The 21,572-nt window shown below is 31.5% G+C and overlaps 1 protein-coding gene across 3 annotated transcripts in view; it reads right to left on the bottom strand.

The window, feature by feature from the left end:
- The window catches only part of LOC146536170 (fibroblast growth factor receptor homolog 1-like), a 79,326-nt gene that overhangs the window by 24,786 nt on the left and 32,968 nt on the right, over positions 1-21,572 (bottom strand). For 2 of the 3 annotated variants that reach the window (XM_085190386.1, XM_085190384.1), the window contains exon 2: positions 16,924-17,064. In XM_085190386.1, the coding sequence (XP_085046512.1) occupies positions 16,924-17,023 (100 nt within the window). In that variant the 5' untranslated portion in view covers positions 17,024-17,064. The remainder of the gene's footprint in view (positions 1-16,923; positions 17,065-21,572) is intronic. The other variant, XM_085190385.1, reaches the window with a different exon arrangement.

Below are 21,572 nucleotides of genomic sequence, written 5' to 3'. Positions count from 1 at the left end.
AAGTCGCATTTTAGTCTCTAATACAATTTAAATACCTACCTAATTATATAAGATAAAAAAAGTTACGCCTAGCGAAATTTTAATGCAATTATGTATTTAGATACTATTGTATCAATGTTGATTGATAGCGCAGATAAGCTATCACAAGCCCGAGATTTACGGACTTTCGTACATATAAATTTACTCTAGAACGAATTTCTTATTGTTACTGCATTTACTTTATCAGCGTTGATAAATCTGAGGCCAGGAGTGGCGCAGGGGCACTAAGTGTGACTGTAAACGATAGGTTGCGGGTTCGATTCGTTGTCGTTGTGGTGTCGAGGCAAAGTGCGGCGTTGTGTTCCGCCACTCAACACACAATGCTTCTAGAATTCGGCGTGAAACTGTTTTTTTTTTAACGGAGTGTCTAGTGTCTACTAGTCTCTCTCTGCTTTTTTTTTATTTTAATTTATTTTTTTATTTTAATATATAAATGTTACTGAATTGATAAATGTTAATGTTACTAAAAAAACGGATCTACATCTAATTCAACCATTTATTCATACACAGACATACTGAAATTCATTTTAGTTATGACTTTTCGTGCTTTTTAAATATAATATAAATATATATATAGCTTTTCAAAACTTTTACAGTTGGATATGAATCTAGACCCTTCCCTTTATAATAAATGACTGCCTTATAAAGAATAATGATTTCACTCCCGGCGCTTGCAGTTAGCGTTCGAGAATGAATAAATCTTATATAAACAAATATTTGACGCAAACGAACCAAACGAGGTTGCTTGCGGTTAGCGGCAATGATGGCGTGCATTGTTTTCATTTATAGTTTATTTTATTTTTGTTTATGAAGAAATTCTTTAATTATTTTTAGTTTTTTGTTGGTTGACGCTGTTTCTTGTACATAGTAAGTTAGGCGGAGGGAACCTGGGAACCTTGTCGTAAGACTCTCCGTTTCTATAAGGAACCTCGTTACCAGAAAGAGGAGATGAAGATATTAAATATTTTATTTCATCGAGTGTTTTTGTGCTAAAAATTTTTTCGTCCCTTTCTGCCTAAGTTCGAGACTAAATAAGTATATCCCAAGGCGACAAATTGTATTAGAAGGCCATGGAAAAGACCATTACTTAAAAGAAAAGAAAAAAGCGAAAAATAACGGAGTATTTTAACACTATGTTCCTCTAATAACCCTGATGTAGGTTTCCTCAGCTTACCCTGATATATGAAAAATTAAGATAACTTAATATAATGACTAGTGTTGTTCCACGCAAAGTATATACGAATATCATACATAAATTCTCACATAATTATTTAAATCTTTACATAAAATCCAGGTTAATATAAAATAGGTGTCAAGTTACAACACTATCGAGTCACGTCGATCATTCCTTGCCATAACAATATATAACTGTATGGGTTCGATTAAAAATAATAGTTCTTTGTATGCAGTGGCACGTCTTAATGCCTAATGGTCAGTATGCTATACTGCATTCTTTCTGGCCTAAAATATAGAGTAGTGGATTCGATTTTTTCTTCTATTTAAAATTTTATTTTAAAATGGTTTCTATAACATTGTCAAATTGTACAACTTTGGGTACAGAATGATTTTATTATTGTTTATTATGAAATTAATCTGAAGCTAATTTCAGGTTTTATTTTTTTGAATTCCATTAATAGGCAAAACAACAAAAGAGTTTAGAAAGCTTACCAAATTTAACATATATTTTCTACATGCTTTTTCTATGTTTAATGTCCAAATATACCATCTACATCAGCTTTTTACCAACTATCTCTTTTAAACTCTTTTTTTCGCTTCACGCTGTATCCCGCACACAGCAGAGTAAATAAAAGAAACCTAGAAACCTAGTGTTAAGGTACTCCGTTCCCAATAAGACACTTCCGTTCCCGACCTTGCTGATTCCGCTAAATTCTGAAGACATTACGTGTTGAGAAGCAGAACTTGACATCACACTTTGCCTCACTGAGAATCAAACCCACATTCTGTCACGTTCACAGACACGCTTTTACCCCTGCGCCACGACTGGCCTCAACATCTATGATATAACCCAAAAATATACCTATTACATGAACCAGAAAGTAAAATCGCGGGGGAGCATTATAGCAAATAACAAGATTAGGAGTTTCCGTTCATTTCGAATACTTTAGAACTGACTCACTTCATCCATATAGTGGTAAGTAGAACAAGTGTTAATCACATTAGATTTGTTTTGTTTTCCACGTAGATTGCGGATGCTGTGCTTTCAACAGCTTCGGTTAGGTATGATCATGTGTCGTGCTTTAATTTTGAAGACAATTTGGGCTTTTTGTTTGTTTTTACCAGATTTGTATTGGATATTACGATTTTATTAGCATAATTGCTTAATGGGCTGATGGTAGCTGTCTGTTCGTTCTGTTCTGAAACAGTTTGTTGGAGATTGTTATTATAAACAATATTTTCACGTGTTTTCCAGTAAATGGGACAGATAGTGGGTTCAATTATCGACTCTCTTGAGGAAATGAAATATTTATTATTAATTTTTTTTTTGCTCTGGTGTCGAGTTCTGGCAGTCATCACGCAATACCTTCAGAAGGCAGAAAGTAGAGAGCATAGTATCTTAACACTAGGCTCCCTGCTTACATTGTTACATGTGGATAATACCACGACTGGCCTCAGGGAACCTAATGTTAAGTAAAATAGAAAAAAACCAAAACCTGCAAGTAAGTACCAAATATCACTTTATATTTTCACAAGTTAATAATAAACGACATATAAGTTTCATCATAACTCACTCTCGCTTTCAATGTGAGTCAATCCGATCCCATTTCGTATGACATCTCATCTTATAGATGACTAACTTGCGCCGTCTGGATGGCGTCTCGGGCACAAGGTCGTACAAAATAATACTTATTTGTAGTGATTTATATTAATTATAATGATCATTTAGGCTATTAGGGTATTAAAATGGAGTGGTTGTGGGTTCGATTCCTTCGTGGGGAAAGATTTTCTGTTTAACTTAAAGCAGGGTAACAAGAGAAACTTATTGTTATGACACTTGGTTCTGTCTTGTTAATAAAACCAGGAACTGAAAAAGGAAGGAATTAAGTGATAATTGAACGTACAACTCACGCTGAGGGAACCTGGGAACCTAGTGTTAAGGCACTGTGTTCACATTGAGACTTCCATTCTCGACTTTCCACCGAATTCTCATGCCTATGCGAGTTGAGTAGCTAAAATCAATATCACGACTGACCTCGACTGCACCTCGAAAATATTAAATAATTCATTCACCCGAGTGGGAATCGTACCCACAACAGAAACGTGCTACTGCACTATGACTTGGATTATGTAGTGAACTAACTCTCTCTCTACCACAAATGGAAGGAGAAATAAAGGAGACGACCTATACACATCATCATATTACCATTACTTCTAGTTAATATTTGATATTTCAGCAAACAAACAGAACAAACGGACGAGGCGTCCGCCCTTTCAACTGTATAGCGCCATACGTTCATTATTGTATTTACAGACCTCTTCAGATACCTTTAAGATAACTTTACTTTGGTATTCTAGTGTTTGTTCTTTTAATAAGGTAGTCAGTTGACACCTTCTAGGTACCTTTAACAGATTAAACATGGCGTAAGGTGCCATTAATTGTTTACTTTTGCTTGTAGTAATTATCTTTTATGTTAATAGCTATTTTAATATTAATGTTTTCTGTCTTTTAGTGTTGTTAATCGGGAAAAAGTGTATATATTTTTTAAATATGATCAGAATCATCCTTTTTGGATTGGTTGTAGGTTCGATTCCGACTCGAGGAAATGAAATATTTAATATTTTAATTTCCTTGCTCTATTGGGGAAGGGAAAGCAAGGTTGAGTTCGGGGAGTTTGAGGTTCTTTAGAATTCGGGGTGAATTGGGGGACGGAGTGTTTTAACACTAGGTTCTGCCTACCCTGCTAAGTGCGGGATACAAGGTGAAACCAATAAACTATTAAACAATGGAAGTTTTCATTAAAACGAATAAAAATCAATCCCTAAAATGATATAAAAATATAATTCTTTAAACTGTAATGCACACGAACAAAGACACGGGAAGTCGTTTGTATAAACTATATTTTTTTAAAATTGATTAATAATTATCAAGCCACAATCATTAAGTATAATCCATAAAAAATTATACAATAACCGCACAGTGTTTACTAAAATACAAAATAAAAGAAAATAGCTTTTATTACTATACAATTAAAGTTCAAAATGATACAAAAGTGTTACAGCAAAACTGCAAATTTAACCAGTATGCACCATGACTATTGCAAATTATCTCAATAGTAAAGTTAAATGGCCGTCTGGGTTTTTTGTCTGTCTGCAACTAACTGTACATCAAGGTTAATATCGAAATTCTAAGTCTAGAATTCTAGATCTAGAATTAGTATTTTAAAGGAATGCGTGGGCACCTGCATAAAAGCTAACCTAGCTATTCTAAATTCTTTAAAAATATCTTATAATGGGGAACGGAGTGTATTAACACTAGGGTACCCTATCATATTTATATATCTTCTTAATTATACTAAGTATTTTGAAGAAATGCTTAGACACTTGTATAAGAGCTAACCTAGCTATCCCCCAGTTTTAACCCCTCTGCCTACCCCGATGAGTGCAAGATACAGCGTGATGTGAACTTTTAAATATCTTCTTAATTAAGCTTATAATAAGTGATCAATCACTAAATTAATGTTTGGTAACTCACCACTTATTTTCTTGTCTAGGTTTCTAATTGTATATAAAATCTATAAGGACTGGGGAGTCCTTATGGAATTACCTACATATATGAAAAGTAGAAGAAGCTTTAAACTCTCCTCTCTCCCTGGTTACCTCACAAGGACTTAAAATATTAAATTTAAAGTCAAAAATTAATTTCGATGATTTAAAATTTTTAGCTTTGCACTTTTTCATATTTTATAGAATAAAGCGGAGAAAAATCAGGATTAGATCACTCCATTTTCTAATTTTTAAATAAAAATGTATGCATACAAAATATATAGATATTGTCTATACTTCTGTGATCTCAAGTTATTTGCATTAAACCACTTCAAGAACTTTGATTCGAAGCTCTGGTGTTTGCAAAGTTCAATTTTTGTTCTTTTTTTTATCAACTAAGAATATTTGCCTTTGATGTTATGTTTAAATAAAAGTGTAGTTTTATTTAAATCTTTGATTTCATTTATATGTATTCATTTTGAGGTCGTCGCGACTCAAGAGACACGGCGGTAGTGGGTTCGATTCCCACTTGTTGGAATTATTAATTGGACATATTTTCATTCCTTTGCTTAAGCATTCTTTGCTCAAGGCAACATGCAATGCCTTGAAAAATTGGAGGAAAATAGGAAATGAAATCTCTTAACACTAGTTTCCCCTTGCCTACCCTACTATATGCGGGATACAGCGTAAATTAGATTATTTTTATATATATTTTTCAATTACTTGAAAAATAAAAATATTTTAGTTAACTGAGACATACAAATTGAATGGCGGAATTCAACGCTGCGTTTTCCCTTAAGCAATATATATTGTAGATATTATTACAAAAACTAAATTTTAAAGTATAAAAACATTTAAATCTAAATATATAAATTTATGGGTTTTCATCTATTTCTGTTTCTCCCTTGCATGTTTACGTTGAGTTCAAGGGCGGGCGGTAGAGTAAATCGGAACTGTTTACTTTGCACGTCTAACGTTTATATGGCATGATGTGGTAATGGATGATCTTTATACAATTTTTTTTTGCTTCACGCTGTTTCCCGCACATAGCGGGATAGGCAGAGGTAACTTGGGCACCTAATGTTAAGATACTCCGTATGCTTTAAGCTACTTTTGTTCCCTATTTTTCACCGAATTCTAAGGAATTGCTTGTTTGGAGGCGGAACTGAACAGGTTCCCTCTGCGTACTCTGCTATGTGCAGGATACAGCGTGAAGCTAAGAAAAATATTATTAATCAGGATAAGAAAGTTTAGGGCAATTCGATACTCTACAAATAACCTAAAATGAAGGAATAACATATTACTAATATCTTTCTATCCCTAACTGATATAATTGCATAAATATAAAAGATAAAATAAAGATTTCTTTTTAATAAAAATATCCAAAAAAAGAAAAACTAGTATTGCAACACATTGAAAGACGGGAACTATTTGACTATATTTTCATAGTAAAGCGACCCCTACTGTAATCTAATACATTCTGTTTTACAATAACAACGAGATACCCGGACTGTTTACTGTTCCGTACATTCAAAATTCATTATATCTTTGTATTCTAGACCAAAATGTTTTTTTTTATTATTATTACTTTAACTATTTGTTTTTAGTTTTATTTTGTATTTCCCATATAGCAGAATAAGCAGAAACGTCGAATAAGTCTACACAAGGAAATTATTATTATAAAAATAAAATTTAAATTGACTCTTGCAGAAGCTGCGACAAGACGGCCTTAATAAAGGTTAGTGGATTCCCCATTTTTTTCTCCCAAGCAGGCTTTAGTCAAGGGAATTGTGCGGAAAGTTGTTATTATAAAAATAAAATTTAAATTGACTCTTGCAGAAGCTGCGAGACGGCTTTAATAAAAATATATATTTTATATTTTTTTTACATGAATATAAATATGTAACAGCTTATTTTTTTAAACATGTGAAACTTTTTCTAATTAAATATTTTAAATTACACACACACTTTGAGTATTTGAAGACTTCTTAAGGTCATTTTTTGTTTAATGACATGACTTTAACTTTTCAACATAAACAAAAGAGGACAACACATAAATATGTCGCTATACATGGTGATAAAAATTAAGCACTCAAGTATGGTTTTTTTTATTTTATTATTTTTTTGATTTAAAGAACTAATTTTTTATTACTAACGACATTATAAAAGAACAAAGAAATCCTATTAAAATCTATTTTTTTTTTATTTTTCCTTTTTAATTTTTTTCATAAAAAACGTAACGCAGAAGATATGCTTCAAAAACTTATAGGCTTCATGATCGCACTCAGAGACTCCAATTATAGTTTAACTGATATTAAATTATATACCTATATATGTATATACTGACCGCATAGATTAATCATAATCAAACGGTAATAAGCATCTCTGAGTGCAGCTACAACTAGTATATAAACTTTTACAATAAATAAATAATTTGTCCAATAAATCCTGCAAGGAGAGACCACACGCAAGCCATAAATATTGAATAGCAGTAATTATAGGAATACTGCGAGCGATAGGAAATGTATGGCGACTGAACGTTTTCTTTCGAAAGGTGAAATTGATGGCACTTGCTTTTAGAGATCCTGTAGACTAATGTAATTTGGTTGTTTTTTTTATATATGTGGAGTGACAAATCACTATTTCTGTCTCTATATCTGGTCAGATTAAATTGATTTTGAAAAATAAAATCGATGACAAAACAATCGAGTGTACTCCTATTTCCTTTTGAACTAAGATAAAATATTAAAAATATATAGAAAACAAAAAAAATCTACATTTTAATACCTTATTAAATATTTTTCCTATTTATATCTATAAATAAACGGAACCATTACACACAAATCCACTCTTACTTATCAAATGTTAATTTAAGTAAAATCCCTTTCGCTGCATTCATATTAAACATCCGTTACTTGCAACGCAGGATTCCACGAGCACATGTGTTCGTGAGAAAATCGTAATAACATACACACAGCTCACTTTGAGGAACGCCGCCACCTTGCAAAAAGTCTAGTCCGCTCTGTGATTCTAGCGGGCAGCCTTTTTACTTTGAAATATTTCTAAATTGCATTAGGATAATCCATGTTCCTGTGGGATAAATGGTATTTGTAGAGATTGACTTTAAAACTAAAAAATTTTAGTGTTAGATTCAAATCTATTTCCTTAATCAACTGAAATTCCACGCTTTTTCCCGCATAGCGGGATAAATAGAGGGAAGGTAGAGTTAGGATACTTTGTTTAAATAAATAAATAATTAATTAGTAAATATTATTGCTAATATAAAAAATTAAATTATTAGATATATAATTATATATAGAATATTAGAAGCCGTCGTGGCAGAGTGGCACCGTCGTTTAGACAAGCATGTAAACGCGACGGTTGTGGGTTCGATTTCTGTGGGATTTCTTCGCTCCAGTAAGAAGGCGAAATTAGACGTTGAGTTCCACCAATCAACAAGAAATACAGAGTCTCCCAAACTAGGTTCCCTCTGCCTACCATGCTATATACAGAAAATAGCGTGATATTGAAAAAAAAAATTGCCCAGAATTTCCAGATTCGTACGAATCAACAATTAATCAACGTCGAGTAATTGGGGTGATACGCCGCAAATACTTCAAAACAAGATTAAAAATGAAGACCAATAAATCCATTGCAAGGAGACTTTATAAGACAAATTGTACTCGAAACGACGTCCCCCGCTGGATATTTCGCAAAACGAACAAAAGCCATCGACATCTGGTCACCTGACCGAAAATACACGAAGATATGGTGGAATATGATTCCTAGAATAGCATCAGACTGTAAAATGAATGTGGAGACACCATGTGCCTTCAAAAACTTGCAGCAGTTTATACATGGAATGGCTAAAATTGATTTTGAATCTTACCCATCTCTTCCATAAAGACTAAATTTTGGTATTCTCATTAATTTTTGGTCCAGATACCCTTGTAAATACGGACAAGTGAATAATTTGTCATTTGCTTTGGGTGGCGTTGACATTACGTTTCGGCCCGTTGCTAATGGTCTTTTAGGGAGAATCACATGCGAAACCAAAATGGAGAATCTGTAATGTTTTTGAGAAGGTGAGCTCAATTAATTTTCGTTTTGAGAAGACCGTTCTTCGTCGTTAAATAGTTTATCTAAATAATCACCAGCGCGTTAAGTGACGTGATGAAATTGAGAAGTGTACACATGATCAGATCAGATCAGGGAATTAAGAGATGAGTTTCATCACTAATTTTTCTGCCTTTCAGTTGAAAATGCCTCAAAACAAGAAATACAGTTAAGCCAACGCAGGACAAAGCAGGTTTATTATTGGAAGAAATTGCCAATATTAACATTATAGATTACAAAGGAACTTCCACAGCACCAAGAATGTTACCAGATAGACAAGAGGAGAATTCCACCATAAACTAAGTCGGTCTGTGCGATATGGAAATACTAGTTTCCCTTGTGATCACAAATATAGATCGCGAGCAATGAACTGTACATATCATGCTCGCAAATATTTAGAGAAGCCAGCTGCAGCTAGATGGGTATGTCGATGACAGAGATTTTGTACGCGATTATAATAAATTTATTGTTTTTTTCTAATTTGTTTCTATCAAAAATATTATTATTTGTTCTTTTCTTAAGTAAAAGATATAATGTTACAATTTTTGTTTAGCTTCACTCTGTATTCCGCAAATAGCGTGGTAGGCAAAGGGAACCTGGGAACCATTATTATCCATTATTATTAATTCAAAGTTTACTTTTAAATTAAATAATTGAGACAACAACAACCTTAAAGAAACAAGAACACAAGGCATTGAAAAGATAATTCAAGCTGTATATAAAACGAATCAATCATTCCAACCCTCCATCAAATCTCGGTGCATTCATCAAAATTACAGCAATTTATAATTCAAAAGCGACTTATTCATGTATATGTATGTATGTATGCGCGACTTATTCATGTATATGTATATACATATGTATGTATGCATGTGTATTAAATTATAAGTTAGTAACTCCAACCTGCGGCTTCGCCCGCCTCGTCAAATGAAAATATGTAATAGTTTTAATTTACATAGTAGAAGTAATTCTTATCGTAAATATATACATATATAGCTTCACGCTTTATCCCTTGCGGGATAGTCAGGGAGAACGGAGCGCCAAACGCTACGGTCTCTACATACATTAAAAATGTGATATAATATATAATACAAAGAACAATTTAATCCGTTAGTTCCTGAGATTAGCGAGTTCCACCAAACAAACACTTTAACTTTATAATATTAGTAAAGTTAACTTATAACACCGTTTACTTGCAAATATAAACCTGTGGAAGGATATTTCAAATTATGATAGGAATGTACGCGATACAGCGACGTGACGACAGCTGATAGCAACAGCTGGTTTAAAATATACTGGCAATAGCAAATTTGTACAAATTACTAATGTGACATATGAAAATGTATGGAATTTCTTGTTAGTTTTTTTAGTTTTTTTTCGAATGTCTTGACTGACTCGTTTCTAATTTGCGGGGAATGAAATAATCTAGTAAAGAATTACTCTTTTTTATTTAGTTTTTATATAAAAAAATAAATAAAAATTTAAATCAAAAATATAACTGAAAACTGGCTGACATCCATCCAACATTTACTGAAAAAAAAAGATTTTTCACGTTTTTTACGTTCAATTATTTCAACGCTAGACACAGTGTCTAGTATCACAATAATTGACTTAAATTATACTTTTATTTGCTTTCAACAGCAATCCCCTTAAATAACTTAAGAAAAATAAATAACTTTACGCAGCATATATCGAGGTAGGCAAAGGGAAAATCGAGGGAACCTAAATATTGTATTCCACACGTTCCACTTAATTTTCAAAACTCAAAACCGCACTTTGTTTTAGTAAAAGAGAGAAGGAAATATAAAGAAATCTAAATAGGAATCGAACCGATTAACATCAAGTTTATACGAATAAACACTAAAACCAATAAATAAAAACCTATCATTTCAACATAATTGCATATAAATCTCTGCACTTGCAAAATAACGAAACCGTAAGTTATTTATTATAGCCATTTGTACGAGTATCTGAGATGCGTCTATACCAAGGAAGATAGAGAGAGAGACAGAGAGATACCACATCCATTTTACATCAGGGTGGTTCTCAATCTATTATAGAATCACATAAGTTTCACAAACAACTATTATTGAATAATGGTGAGTTTAATCCTAAGCTACGTACTCGTAGGTGTAGGTTGAAATATGGCGTGTATTTAAACACGATTCTAGTACCGAATATTAGAATTTGATGTATAAATGATTATAATTTATATTAGCATTAGCGGTGTTAACTGTTTAGATATTACAGTATGGATTACGTAAGTGCAGGTTAGATATAAAGTAGAAATATTTGGAGGTCATCGAGAGATAGTGGATGAGGGTTTGAGTGTAAATGTGATGGTTGTGAATTGGATTCCTTCTCCAAGGAATAAATTATTATTATTATTTTCTTCATTCTGGCTATAAGAAACGCGGTGTTAAGTTTTGCATGTAAGGTCTTCAAAATCGGGCAGTTAGGGGGAATGGAGAATTTGAAAATTAGATTCTCTCACACTACCCGCCTGAAGTTGACATTTTTTTTGAAATGCGTCTACTGAGAAAAACTTTTGAGCAAAACTGAGCAAGTTACCCGTAAGTATATAAATTGCGGTTAATAGCGGCGTTGAGTTCTGCTACTCAACACGTAATGCCTCCAGAATTCAGCATAAAAATGTGTTGTGGAGATGTGCTGTTTTAACAATAGGTTCCCAGGTTCCCTCTTCCTACCCTGCTATATGCTAACTAATTTATCTATAATCTTATAATGTAGTATCATGTATACTGAAATCTACATATATTTTTAGTGATTGTCTCAAGCAGCTGCTACCTCTTCATTCTAATCTCAAATTTAATGGACCTGTTTAGGAGGTGATATTATTTTATTACTGAGCCAGACGCCTATTTCTATGCACTACACTATAAACTAAAGTTATAAGCGAAAATATGCTATTAAAAATTTGTTTAAATATAATATATATTTGAAGAACTAGCTTTGACCTGTGGCTTCTCCCCCGTGGCCAAATGGAAATAATTAAAATTTGTGTTTGACACATGACATACTCTAAGTGCCTATTAAGTGAGTAACTATTAATTCTATTATTTATTTATTTATATATAGGATACCTTTTTTGAGACATCTCTCAACGTCATCTTACATTGTTGATACAAGTAAAAAAAAAATATTCCTTTTATTGTATGCAACTCAGCTTAAACGTCATTGTCGCCATTGACGCCCTCTCAAGCAGCCATGTAGTGCTTGCACTTACTCAGGCTCAGGTACCCTTTTAAACCGGTGTCACTGTAAATATTAACAATATCTTCAAAGGAACATGCCTTCTGAACTTGTTGTCAAAATTCAAGATATTGAGCATTCGGTAGCGTAACTCAACGCCGCCCTTTGTCTTCCCAGAGAAGAAATAAAAATAATTAAATTCCCCAGAGGAGTTAATTCATATATTTATTTTATTTTTACATACTAAGATTACGAAACGGTAGCCATACCAGTACCGGTCTATTTTCTTAGAGCTGTAAAATTTTTATTGTATAACTTTCAGAAGGAGCACAGTGAAAAACTATTTATTTTCAAACCAACTATAAATTGTTTATGGCTTTTTAAGCGTCATCTCCACTTCTGCACCCCAACTATGATTCAACCGAATTTACTCTCCAAAGAATTATTTATGTGAAATTCGTAGAAAATAATAAAAGTGGCATATCTCATGTTTTAATTTTTATTGTTCGTTTTGTAGTTTTTAGTTTTTTGAAAACTTCATACAAAAAAAACAGCTTCACGCTGTATCACGTACACAGCAGGGTAGCCAAAGAACCTAGTGTTAAGACACTACGTTCCCCATTTTCCGCGGAATTCTAAAGGCATTGAGTGTTGAGTAACGGTCCAGTCACGTTTACACATATTTTGTGCCCTTGCGCTTTGCAACTAGACTCATATTTTAATATGAGATGATGGTTTTATCAAAATAAATTGCCTGTATCTCGACTCGAGTATAGCGACATTCGCTTTTAGCTAATTAATAATTCGTTTTATTTCCTTTTTTTCAGCCGAATTAGATATGTGAATGATTTATATGGCATAAATTAAAACTTTAACTTAGGCCATTTTACCGCTCACCGATATATATGTCGCATAATATCCTATTAATTCCATTTAATAGCTTGTTTCTGGAAACAATCGAGCGACTCTGTGGTAGAGCAACAGCGCTACGTGTTAGGGATATGCTATAAAAAATTGACGTTAATTTTACAACTCTTACAATGGACTGAAACATTTACTCTTTCTCGTAAATCTATTTGATTTAACTCAATTAGTTTTACTGTACAGTATTAAAATTAGAAATTATGTTATTTATTTAAGTTTATGTGAGAAATAACTAGAAGAATTGATTCTTTTTTAAAAAGAAAGCCAAGAAAAAATATTTAGAGATAACTACAAAATACACTATATCCAAAGATAAAGAAAGAAATACTAGGATTCCATCGGATTCTAAAGGTACTGCATATTGAGTGGTGGAACTTTGCTCCGACGCCAGAGAACAAATGAAAATATAAAATATTTAATTTCCTTTTTCGAGTGGAAATCAAACCCACAACCTGTTGGGTTCACAGTGACACGCTTGTGCCCTATGCGCCACGACTAAGTTCTATATATCTTGAAAAGCTCATTTTTAACATCAATGCACAGAAAAATATATAATACTAACCATAACCTTTTAGTAGAAAAAAACATTAGAAAAAATAAAAAAATAACATATAAACATTAGAATAACAATAGTCGACGGAAGTCGGCGCTTTTGCACCGTCGGACACACATCCTATGGGAATCCATCATATCTCACATAGCATCATCACGTAGCGCTGCATTCGCAATTTCCCAAGCCTGGAAACGAACTCGTGAACTCCGAGTCGTGACTGACTCTGTCCTTACGCAACCTTGCCTTTAAATATATATAAATAAATTGAACTGATGTGTGTATGTAGCAATCTGTTTTGTCAAGGTTTATTATAAGTTATTTGTTTATAACGGATTGAGGACCCATACAAGGGGATTGAAAAAGGTCCGCCTGTCAATTCGTAATGCCTTCAGAATTCGGTGGAAAGTGGAGACCTGGACTATCTTAATGGGAAAGCAGTGTTAAGACAGTGCTTTCCCAATAAGATAGTTCAGTTCAGCTAAAATGCTATTGCCTATTTCTACAAGCAAGTTTTATCAAATTGCATAACCTTATCACTGTTTCCACATATAACTATCAATTCGCAAAAAAATTTACTACACGCATATTACATTTTTGTCGTAAATCTTTCTTATCTATTTTTTTTTTTGTTTATTTAGGACCAAATTGAAAGCATCGTTGAAGCAGAATGCCATCATTGTAAATATTTACCGACTTTCTGATAAAGAGTGTATTTGTTGAGAACTCGTAAAACTTGATAGCTTCAGTCATAAAATCGAAAATAAATTTCATTGGTATTTACTCTCTTGCCATTGAATCACTTTAAAAAAGATATACAATATAGAAATGTATGTATAATAAGAATAACTGTCTTGATGTAAATAACTCTAAACCAATATTTAAAAAGCAAAGATGTTGATTTTTATTAATATTTTGTTTAGCTTCACACTGTATCCCACATTGAAAACTTAGTGTAGGACACTCCGGCGAATTCTGGAGACATTGCGTGTTGTGTCACTGAACTCAACGACCGAAAAAATAAAAAATATTTAATCTTTAAATTATCTATGCAGATTCAGAACAACTCCACGAATATTATTACACTTTTTTTATTTAAAAAAATACCACCTGTAGGATAAAATTTTCGGCTCTACGCTCATACAAATTTATAAAAACGTAATAAAATTAAATACAAATTACCGCGTAACACGTTATTACGTCACGGGTTCAAATCAATTGCCCCTTAAATGCCCTAACCCTTTCATTTGGTACTCATTAAGCTACCGGATGCTTAGACAAAATTATGATAATAACCATTTTGTATGGTCTTTATACAGATTATAATTAAAGTAGCGATCCAAAAACGGCTTCGCCCGCTTAAACTTATTGTTATATTGTAACCAAATTATACGAAATTTACACCTGAATTGTAATTTATGTGTTATTCTTATGTATAAGCTAAATTACTGTAAAGGTTTATCTAAATCCATTAAGTCGTTTTTTCGTGAAAGTGGAACAAACATCCATTATCACAAAATTTTACATTTATAATATTAGTAGGATAGTTGATAAATTTCTACTTTAATTTACTTAGACCAGTTTGCTTCAATTCGTTTTTATGACAGAATACTCGAATAGTTATAATATTTATTTAACATATTTTTTAATCATTTAATATTTAATATATGCGAATAAAGAACAGTTCAGTAAGAATTCACAGTTTTCATTACAGCTATGCAAAGCGAAACGATAGATAAGTATAGTTAAGTAAGTCCACAGTCAATGTCATCAATGTTCGCTATGTCATCGTTAAATATGTTCTTTTTTATAATATCACTAAAAATCTACAGTATATTAATATTATACTATACTTTAATAATATAAAATTATAAATTATTAAGCACCTTATTGAAATATTTACGATTTAATACGACGTTTATATTTTAATAGTACGAAAAACGAAATCTGCAAGTAGCCGTGGCTGAGATAAACGACTTCCGTTTAAACTTGTTCACCTGCTTCTTTTTCATGTAAACTTTTTAATTCTCTATTTATATGAAAAAAATATTACATTAACACATCTGTCACAAATTGTAGCTAAAATAAAAGTCTGCGAAGAATATTTTTATTTTCACTAGTGTTTTCATTACGTTTCATTTTCACTGATGTTTCTATTATGTAAAGATAGAGAAAATAGTGTTAGGACACTCTGTTCTTCACTTTCCGACGGAATTAGCGACTAGAGTTTTAAGTGATGGAAATCGACTTCTCATTTTGTCAATCAATGCGGTGAAATGAAAACAATTATTATACATTACATTGGTATTATGCGTTTTTTTACTTTTATCCGACACAAGCACAAAGCAGCTTGATTTAAAAAATTACATTTTAAAATTAATTTAAATTACTTCGTTTCACAACTTACTATAGCTATAACTATACTTTTAATAATTACTTTCAAAACGTTTTAAAATTTGAATCAAGTCAAATTTCAATTTCAATCTGATATACAATTACGGTGTCATACAATTTGCAATGAATAGTAATCTCTTGGAACTTGTACCAAAAATGCATTTTATATTTCGTCACACATCAATATGCGAGTCATGCAAAAAATTGATATTCCCAGCGTGTCTTCAAAGATTTTTGTTAATATATCACAGTAGTATGTATAGGGAATAAATAATTTAGTATAATCAATTTATGAACATAATAAAAATTCGATAAGTGTCGTAAGCCATTGTTGGATTGGATTTAAAAAATATATATAGATTTCAAATTTTATTAATGTTTGCTAAAGATGATCGATAACTTCCACTGGTGAAAAAAATACATCCTGCACAATATAATTTTTGCATCATTAATAAAACTGACATGGACGGTCTTTACAGGTCCATTGTCAAAATAAACGTCAATTAACATGTTGATGTTGCAAGGATTTCCTGTTATTATTAGCAATAAAATGCATTACTCTTTATACGATCTGTGTTTACTGATAAGTCTTTGTAAAATGTCAAAATGCAGAGAAAAAATAAGTGAAAAATAATGTATGAAAAAATACATACACTACACTTGTTACTAGAACGCCGATATTAAAATATATAATAAATTTGAGAGAAATTTCATATAAAAGAGAAATTTAACTTTGTTTAATACTTTTATGATAATTATATAAATCGTAAATTCTATGTCGTTGTATAACCATAACCTCAGTTTTAGTGGTATAAAAATTTGACATATCATAATAAAAATTCTAAATGAAAATGCTTGCAAGATCTCCTAAATCAATTTCAAAAAAATACATTAAAAAAGAAGATTTTAATATAAACAAATATCAATTAATACCACAGTTAAAAAATAAATGTTTATTTACTTACTCAAAACAATGTCTCTGGCTGAAGCCGTGCATGCCAATGCCACTAAAAGTGTGACAGCGATTGGCATTTCGCGCCAAAACGCAATGGCGGCGCGCGTCATGTTTCTTCAGCTCAGCTCGTCTTATTGGACTCCATTAGCTTCTGGAACAATGTAAGTACTAAAATTAGATTTATTTATTTTGTTAGGTTTAATATTTATTGTAGTTAGAATAGAATTTGTATAAATTTAACTGTCTGTCCGTTTACTGTTACTTGTACGGAATGATTTAGTCATAGCTTGTCGACATTTATTTTATTGGATATATTTTATAACAATTTTCTTTTACTTCCTTATTTCAAATTATGTTTAGCAATTACAAGTATAATACATACATGTCGATATTTTTAAATTGCATACATTATTCAAATATTAAAACTTCATTTTACTTTAAGAAATAATAATAACATTAAATAGTCATTAGAATTATAAACCATATTTTTAAGTTACTTTAATATCATACGTAAATACATACATAAATCATTTGAAAATGTCATACAAATAATGACCTATAAAATATAATAATATAGATATAAACTCGGCTTTGGTTGGAACATCTGTAGCATTCTAAATATAGTTGTACTTACATTAGCTATAAAACCTCAAACGTAATTTTGCAATGTTCTCCCCTGGAATACAGGTGTGTGAAAAGTAATAAACGTCAATAACCATTCCCTTTGCGCCCGCCCATATAAGTTAAACACTGATGCGTATGGACTATAGTCCATATCTATAGACATAGACCACTCAACACCTAAAGCTATTATAATATTTTGTAGAAGCATTAAAATTAACTCTTGTTTAGAACTTTAGTTTTGAGGCTGAGATAATTTGGAAACCTAGTGTTGTGTCATTCCGTTCTCATTAAGACACTTTCGTCCTATGTTATCCGCTGCCAATTCTGAAGGCATTCCGTGTTGACTAGCAGAATTCAACCCCAAGCTTTGCCTCGTTACCAGAGCGAGGAAATTTAAATATTAAATATTTCATTCCCTCAAATGGAAACCGAATCGACAACCTGTAGTGTTTACAATCACACACTTGTGCTTCTACATTACGATTGGCCTAATTATTTAAAGATGTTGCCATTTAAAAACACTTTGGATCATATATTAAGATATACTAAAATCCTAGCCCTAATGTAACATATAAAATATCTTAAAAAACTAGTATTTACAGATAATAATTTTGTCACGTTAACCGTTCTGAACCTTGTTATACGATAAAACACTTTATTTCCAAATTTTAAGACTTAAAATCGAAACGCAACACCATTTTTATAATAAAAACAGAGATTTACACGCCTCATGTTACGCCTGTAGGGAAATTTTTAATGCATTTTCTGCAGTTAGTATGGAAATATATTTTTTTTTTAGTATGGGTATAATTTTATCGTTGCAGTGAGAGTTCATTGGCTGGTTATAAAATTAAACATTAAATAAACAGACACGTGAAATGTTAATCTTGTTTGGAAGGGGAATTTTAAAACGTTTTTTTTGTCATATTTTTGTATATAAAAAGTGTTTGTTTGATAGTCGTGTTATTGGTGTAATTTTATATTTTCAAATAGTGTATAAGCAAGCGTTGACATTTTTAAATATACGAGTATATATAGAATAAATATAATAATTTAATATATAATAAGAAAAAATATATATAAACAGCTTTTTACTAAAAAATCATAATAATATGAATCCCGCGTGGTTTTTAAAAGAATCATTTTAAATATTAATAATAAAGCACTAAATAAAATATTTTCTACATAAATAAATAATTATTGAAACGATGATAAAATGAGATTGTAAACACCTTCTTTCAATGTATATCATTTAACAGTTTTAATTTTTAAAAAAAGATTCTAAATACAAACGCCATTAAGATTAAAACAATCCAGTGTTACCATTCAAAATATAAAACGTATAAACAAAAATAGATACTATAAAATCATAAAGAAAAAAAAGATAGAAAAACTTTCAACTATTAAACTCTGTTTAATGTTACTTTTCATTAGACCGTATAACACGTGCCCCGGTCTCATATATCATAGCGATGAAGGGTTAACTCGATATATTTAACGTTACAAGCTTAGACCCAAACGGGAACTAAAATACAATACACTATTTACGTCAGATGCATATTTTAGATATATTATTATAAAATATATTGGTATTCTACGTTAAAGGTAGCAGATACGATATTTCTAATAGATAAGAACTTGTTCTATAACATTGTTGTATAATGGTGTGGTTTAAAACAATATCAGCTTAGAAGAAATTAACATTTTTTTTCCTATAATATTCTACGAGAAAAGGGGCACAGTGAGTGAGAGTAGATAAAAGGAACCTAGTGATGGGAATGGGTCTTATGGGGAATACTGCGTGAAATAAATAAAAAGTTTTAGTTTAGAAATTACACTAACATATGTTTTTGGTCGCTGTAATTTTACCGTCTAGAATGCACTTTAAAGATGAACAACAAAAAAACGGAGTGACTAAACACTGTTTTCTCTCCTTACCAAGCAATATTATAAAAGATACTTTAGAAGAACAATAATTCATAGATGTAACAAAATTTTCAGATGGCCTGATGAGATGCGCCATCTTAAAGTAGCTGCATCAAGTAGAGGGTTAAATCACTTTTTTATTGTTCTGTTCCCTCGTTATAGAAATAGAACTTTCAGCGGTCTCGCTCTTGATTTATTTTAACCGTGTTTTTATAATCCGTGGTATAAATATATGACGTGTAAATAATTGAGACAAGGGCGTTGCTTCTACGTTTATATCTGGAATATTTTACTTATGAATTAATGGGTGGGTAATACCTTTTGATTTATATGTATTAACTAAGGTGTATATTATATTATAGTCGTGCTATATTAGTTTATTTAAAATTAATAATAACAAACAAAAAAAGTTTAATCATCGTTTAGTTTAAATATTTAGATCAAATATAAAGTAATAAGAAGATTTTTTCCTTTTCTCGCTCTGATGTCGAGGGGCGTTGAGAACAAATTGTTTTAACACTAGGCTCTAAGGTTCTTTCTGACTGTTCCACTATATGCCATAAACAGCATGAAAGTTGAAAAATAAAAAGAAGAGCTTATTGCACATGTGTATATAGGTTTATATTACACTTAAACAAAATTACATCAAAAAATACTATTTTAAAACTACCCTACAAAAAAATATTTTTTTAATGAAATTTTTGTCCTTTAAAATATATTTCATAAATTAAACAAGAGATAGGCAGGCTACAAAGAAGTACGTTGATTCTATAGACTCGAGTGTACTTTAGATAAAAGGAAAAAAAGATAGTAAGAAAAAAAACCTCGCTGTATGCACAACAGAGGTGTAGATAACATAAACAATTATATAAGGCGACGCCAGATGGCGCGTGCGGTGGTTTTTTACGTTGATATTAGTAAACAATTTTTTTTTATTATACTACCTATGAATGTACAGTGTGATGTCTTGGAATATAATATTTTATAATCTGTATTCCGCATATAGGAGGGCACAGAGGACTTAGTGTTAAGACAATACGTTCCTGCTATCTATCTAACTTTCGAGACATTGGTTGTTGAGTGGTCGACTTCATTACTCATCGTTGCGGTTCATCTTGTTACCAGAACGAAAAAAATTATATTATATACTATCATGATTGGGAATCAAACCGACAATGGCATCGCAATGACGAGGACCTTATCATCTATAATATCTTTTTAAAATTGCATCTTACAGAATTTTTATTTACCTGGTCAAGTTTGCATTATGCTAAGGAGCTATTAGGTTCTCTTATTATTAGTCATCCCACACACAGCAGGATAGACGAAGTGACTTTCCCCACTTTCCGCATATTTTTTTATTTATTCGAGGCATAACGTGTTGAATGGGGAAACCCAACACCGGGCTTTTGCCTTGTTGCCAGAGCGAAGAAATGAAAATATAAATTTAAATAAAGATTTCATTGCCTTGAATAAGGATCGAACCTACAATCGTCGCGTTACAGTCACTGTTCTACACTGAGTTAATAAAATAAAAGTAATGAACTCTAGTGACCAATTCGTAATCAAAACACGAATAAATAAACCGCAACGGCTTCACAATCGCCCCCGTGTTACGTTTGTTAGTAAAGTGACCGCAAATTTAAATATTAGCCATTTTATATATTGATTGTATTTAATTTTTAAATTAGAATTATTAATAGTATAAATATTTAATAATTCATATATGTAGTAAGATAAATAAGTAATGTCTCTGTAGAAAAATAATTTAAAAATATGCACATACAACTGTAAACGTGATGGGTTGTTGCTTTAATTCTCACATTGCCTTCAGAATTCGGAAGGAAATGGGGAACGGAAGTGTCTTAATTAGAACGGAATTTCTTAACACTAGGCTTCTATATTCTCTCTGCCTTCTCTGCTATGTGTAGACAGTCGCAGTTGTAGCGTGATGTAATATAGCCTATAGTTTTTCCTCTATAAAGACTATCCAGTATAGAAGCATTGTCCAATTTAAACCAGTAATTTTTGCGATCAACGCATTTAAATAAACAAACTCTTTAGCTTTTGCTTAAAGGAACTCTTGTCTTGGTTAAATATTTTATTCTT

This window comes from Heliconius melpomene, chromosome 9 (assembly GCF_056956725.1).
Source record: "Heliconius melpomene rosina isolate 202511_hmr_F chromosome 9, ASM5695672v1, whole genome shotgun sequence".
Classification (NCBI taxonomy): Eukaryota; Metazoa; Arthropoda; class Insecta; order Lepidoptera; family Nymphalidae; genus Heliconius; species Heliconius melpomene.
The sequence above is the reverse complement of the archived record's forward strand: the minus strand, read 5'-3'. Positions and strand labels throughout refer to the sequence as shown.